General features: G+C 36.3%; 1 protein-coding gene across 1 annotated transcript in view; it reads left to right on the forward strand.

Moving 5' to 3' along the window:
• Positions 1-4842, forward strand: part of LOC116843437 — a 215305-nt gene extending 210463 nt beyond the window's left edge. Inside the window, exons 13-16 of the mRNA XM_032813822.1 lie at positions 1090-1263; positions 1755-1928; positions 2043-2284; positions 3291-4842. Coding sequence (XP_032669713.1) covers positions 1090-1263; positions 1755-1928; positions 2043-2284; positions 3291-3467 — 767 coding nt within the window. The 3' untranslated portion in view covers positions 3468-4842. The remainder of the gene's footprint in view (positions 1-1089; positions 1264-1754; positions 1929-2042; positions 2285-3290) is intronic.
• Positions 4843-5594: the final 752 nt, after the last annotated feature.

The following is a 5594-nucleotide window of genomic DNA, read 5'->3' on the forward strand; positions in this document are numbered from 1 at the left end:
GGGGGGGGGGGGGACGAACGAGAGGAATGGCGAGACCGTCATTACGCACGCCGCGAGTAACGAGCAATTATCTCGAAACGATCACGCTTTAATGTTCGGATAAGTAAATCGCGGGGTCGCGATTAGTGATAAGGTCGTCAAAAGCGACGTATGCGTAGGTTACATCGTGCGTGCCAGACAGAAAATAAAATAAAATAAATATCCAATTTTACGAGCCAGTGCTTTGTCGACTTAAACGCGATTTGGAACTTGTTAGAAGTCATAAATGTCTTTGTATGAACGGCCATATATCTTAATTGAATATAAGAAAGAAAATCTCAGTTGCAACTGAATAGGGAACCACATGAAAATCACGTCTGGCGACGTGAAACGATATTTTTATTACCACAACTAAAGACACTAAGCTGTATTAACCTTTCGAGCGCAATGTGATGCAATTTTACATCACTGATTTCTTAAAAAAATAATTGTTTCGAAGTACAATCGAATATAAATCAATTTTTCACTCTTTTATTCATTTATTAATTTTTTTGTTACTTTTATATTATCATTATTAAATTTATGATCTTCTTTTTTATATAGGAAAAAAAATTTTTTAATGAAATTGATCGATTTATACGCACACACACTCACACGCACAGAATCGAGTTATAAATAAACAAAAATCGTTGGTGCAAATTCACACGTGTGTTATTTTGACTTCACTAGAGCTATGTACTCGAAGGGTTAAAACTTGTTTGCAATAACTGAGATCAATTGACTAATAAGAAACCTTTTAAGATCCATCTATAATGGGATTCGTAATAGGCAGTAAGACGTAAGCAATAAGCAAATTGACCAACCACAGTCGATTGTTACAAGAATAATCAATTTGCTTACTGCTTTATCTACTATAAATGGACTTTTGCAGAAATCTTTCTATTTCTGCACCCGAGTTTTTCACCTGGTCTCTACTTTTATCAAGCAGAGGAAAATTCAGTTACACTAATTTTCTTGTGTGCAAATACGAAGGAAAGAATCAATTTCCGTTTAAAACCAATTGTTTTACATCGAATGACAAATCGTCCAAAATATATTACGTTTCAATAGATTACATCCACGCCAGAGACGCCGCGGTATGCGTGATCACCATTGGGAGCCAGTCTCATGAAGATCAGCAGCCGGCCGATTATCTGGATCACAATCTGAAAATTTTCAAGGACATTATCCCAAACGTCTGCAAGTACGCGCCGAACAGCGTTCTTTTGATTCTTTCGAAGCCAGGTACGTCTTATTATCGCATTTTCAATATGTGTTTTACAAGAAATTACGTATGACAACCCGATTTTCCATACAGATCGGCATTGCACACGGAAAAATAATCTCAGTTCGAGTAACTGAATAGGGACCAGATGAAAAACTCGCTGAAGAGAAATAATATTTCTGCTTCTGTGACTGAAAATATTCATTTACACATTCAGCTGTATTAAAACTCGGTTAAGATGATTAAAAGCAATCGGCTGAGTAGAAGCCTCTCAAGAGAATCTTTCTATTTCTATAACCGAATTTTTATCTGGTCTCCAAGTAACAGAATTACACTAACGGAATTGTTTTTTCTGTGCATACATTTCCGTGCATCCATTTTCCGCAAAATAGAAATAATCTAGGACGAACACTCTCTATCTTATATATACGTTAAAAAAATATTTACTTGAGAAAAGCATGTCGGTAAACAGCACATTTATGCTCGCGGAATTATCGTTTCGATTGTTTAGTCGACATCATGTCGTACGTCGCCATGAAGTTGTCGGGATTTCCGCCGAACCGCGTTATCGGGATAGGAACGTTCTTGGACAGTTGCAGATTCCAGTATTTTATCGCTCAGAAACTCGGGATTTCGGCGAGCGCGGTCCAAGCGTTGATCATCGGGGAGAGCGGGCCGGCTTCTGGTAATGAACGTCAATGAAAATATCGCAGGGTGTAATGAACACCTCGCAGTTTTATTTCTTAGTTGGTCTTCTCGTTAATGTTTCCGCTCTCCCTTGTATTCGAATACGCACCAGTGCCGGTTTGGTCCTCCGCCGCGTGCATGGGCATGCCTTTGAAGGAAATAAATAAGGAGATCGGTATGAAAACGGATCCGGAATCCTGGGGAGACTTACACACGAAAGTCGTCCACACCGACAACGAGTTGATCGCCAGAAAGGGGTATCACAGTTGGGGAATGGGCATCTGTGCGAGTGAGATAGTCGACGCTATTGTGCGCAATACTCGCGCCTGTTTTACTGTCTCGACGTTCTTGAAGGTTTAACAATGAAATTTCTTGAAAATTAATATTTAACTATTTAACATTTAACTACTAAAAATTAATTATTGAGCTTTTTTTCGCATTACACCAATTTAACTATTTAACTATTAATACTTAATTATTGAAAATTAATCATTAAGCTTTTTCTGGCATCACACCAATCTATTTAGCTCGTATTTTAATCGTAGTAATAGCCTTTTGCTTAACCCTTTCGTTCCTAACGCCAACTTTAGTCTGCATCCATGTAACGACTCTAGCCGACTTTAGTCGGCTCCTCGATACTTTACACTATCATCATTTTTGGACACTATATTTCATAACAATTAAAAACAAAACAATTAAAACAAAATTGTTTTTATATATGTTTACGTTTGGTAGTGTATTGTAATAAGTATTATAGTAATAAGTATTATAGTAAAATAAAGTAATAAGTATTATAGTTGTAATAAGTATTATAGTAAAATAAAGAAGTGTCAATCTTTTATTATAAAATATTTATAATAAAAGATCTTTTTCAAACTATTGAGAAAATTCGGAAGAAATCGTTATGCGTTATTTCATGCTTTAAAACCTATCACACGCAATTATATTACTAGAAATATTATCAGGACTATCATTATTATTATTAAGTTGTTTTCATTAATGTCAACAAACGTATAATTTAAAATAATGAAATATAGTTAGAAGAACAATTGTCTTTATTCGGCTTTTAACTAATATATTTTGACAATTGTTTAAGACTACACATATTTTACTCTACAAAAGAGGCACTCGTGTGGACTTCTCTGTACAGAGAAAGTACATTCGCGCACGGAACGAAAGAGTTAATCATAAAGAAAAATGAGTTTGAAAAAGGCGATAAAGTTAAAGAGATTTCTCAGTATTATTTGGAGATTGCTAAGCCTTTTTTATGTTATTAATATGCAAACACGAATTAATGTCGTTCGTGAACTCGAATTTCCTAGACAGTAAACGTTTATGAAAAATGTGAAACATATTTCAGGGTTGCCGACACGGACTGGAGAAAGACATCTTTTTGTCATTGCCGTGCGTAGTAGGCAGAAACGGCGTGCAAACGACTATTCGTCTGTCGTACACACCTAAGGAGCAAGAACTGATGACGATATCTTGCCAAAGAATTTACGAGACGCAGAAATCGATTCTCGACAAGATTGAATGAATGAGAGACGCGATAGTGATGCTCGTCGTGATGATTTACCGGTATCCGGCTGTAATTCAAGGAATCAAATATTCTCAACCATTGATGAACGAGTCGTGTTGGTCTTGTGTCTGTGTAAACTGGTAAAATAAAACGATAACGAGCAATCCACGTCTCGCTCGTTCGCTTCGGGTGTTTATGAACCTCGCGAAATTTTTTGTAAGTAACGTAACGCGCGAGAAAACACGCGAATTGTGTAATCGCGTACACGGGAGGAAGCCACGGATTATATCTCAAACCGCTTTATGCGCCATCAGTTAAGAAATTTCCTAGAAAGTCAAGGCGGGCGTAATACTCACTCCCGTGACAAAAGACCTTACCATCTTCTGTCCGGCTCGTCCGGTCGAGGTCGAGAGAGGGGTGGCTGAAAAAGGAGGAAACCGCGTTTGTTTTATAGGACGGTTTGGTTTTGTTACCGAGACCTGATGAATAGGGAGTGCTATAAATTGCGTACTCCGAGGATTTCGGCTCCAATTTGTAAAGATTAATGCAGACTACTCGTAATTAATTGCTCCGCGTATGGAGCAGTTAACCGTGCCGCGAAAAACGATCAGGATGATAAAACGGTCGCTATTATAAATATAAAGAGAGGCCTTACCGGTCAGCGATACGCCAATTTGTTACAAAATTCACGTATGCTGATATCGCGCTTTTTGTCTCTGCCATCCACTGCATTAGTTAAGACGTTCGCTCGCCGTCCAGCGCCACTATAACTGCCGGCATAACGAAGTATTCCCGAGTTACACGCGAAATCGGACGCGTTATTCAACGGCAAAATGTTCACTTGTTAGCTGCGAATATTCTTGATTAGTTCTTCATTACACAAACGTTACATAAACACTTCCCGTAAATAGATTCTTCCTGTCTGCTTTCTCCTATTTGCAATGTAACGATTTCAAAGCGTAGCTTCAGCGAAAAGGAGACTTTTTTATCAAAATAATTGAAATTAAATTGATTAAAAGTGCAATAAATAAAAAGTGCCGCATCTTTCTTGACGAACTGGTTTTTCGTTGAGTGATTTAACGAGTAGGAGATAACTAAAATATAATCATGCTCGAAAAAGAGTTATGCTTTTAATTCTGCGCTAGAAACTAAACATTTTTTTTATTACGGGTAATAAATGAATGAAATTAATTTCCAGAAAATTTTCGGAAAACGAGCGTGCTGGTAAAGTAAATTCATGTTATGAGAAAAAAAAACATTGTATTATGCGATATTTTATAAAATTTTCTATCTACGACTTTTGTATCGTCACTTCCTGACTTGTAATCAATTAATATAATCCATTATCATTCACGATAATCTTCAAGGATAGCCTCTCTCCCTTTGATCAGACTTTCTTCATGTCTCAAAACACACCTTAACAGGTAAGGTGTTTCAAGCGGCAGTTTGCGTAATCATCAGGAGATGGTTATAAATAGCGGGTACGTCGGCAAGGAACACGGCAGAATGTAACAAGTTTCAATGAGCCGTTGAGGCCGTAACGTCTGTGATCGCTTTGTGATTTCCGATTGAGAAAATAACGCGTCGGACTTCTGCGTAACTTAACGTTCGATCGAGAGCAATACAAATATTAATAATGAAATATTGTGCGAAAATATTAATCGCGATGGCGTTGCTAAGGATCGTTTTGTCATCAACGATTTCTTAGTATAGATATTACCCATCTCAGTATAAATATTGCTCAGTATAAATATCCGTAAAACTTACGGATATACTGGTGTAGGACAGTTTTTTGAGTAAGAACTAACGATCTATATATATATATATATATATATATATATATATATATATATATATAAATTACAAAACATACGCGTCCTCGCAGTGTTTATTAGTCATTTATCGATCTTAGCTAATTTTTCATATTTAAATAATTTTTGTTATGACTGCAAGACCACTTTGAGAAATTATTCGATAAAACATTAACAAACGAATATTTCTGATCAAATTCCGATCAAGTTTTATATTCGATTAAATTTTATCAGATACTTTTTATCAAAATGAAATTTTATCAGATACTTCTTATCAAAATTTTATCAGATAAACATTAGTTAAGAGATAAAAAGTTACGAACCGACGTTTTTT

This window comes from Odontomachus brunneus, unplaced genomic scaffold (genome assembly GCF_010583005.1).
Source record: "Odontomachus brunneus isolate Ranch 3 - 2012 unplaced genomic scaffold, Obru_v1 Obru_scaffold_032, whole genome shotgun sequence".
In the NCBI taxonomy this organism is placed as follows: domain Eukaryota; kingdom Metazoa; phylum Arthropoda; class Insecta; order Hymenoptera; family Formicidae; genus Odontomachus; species Odontomachus brunneus.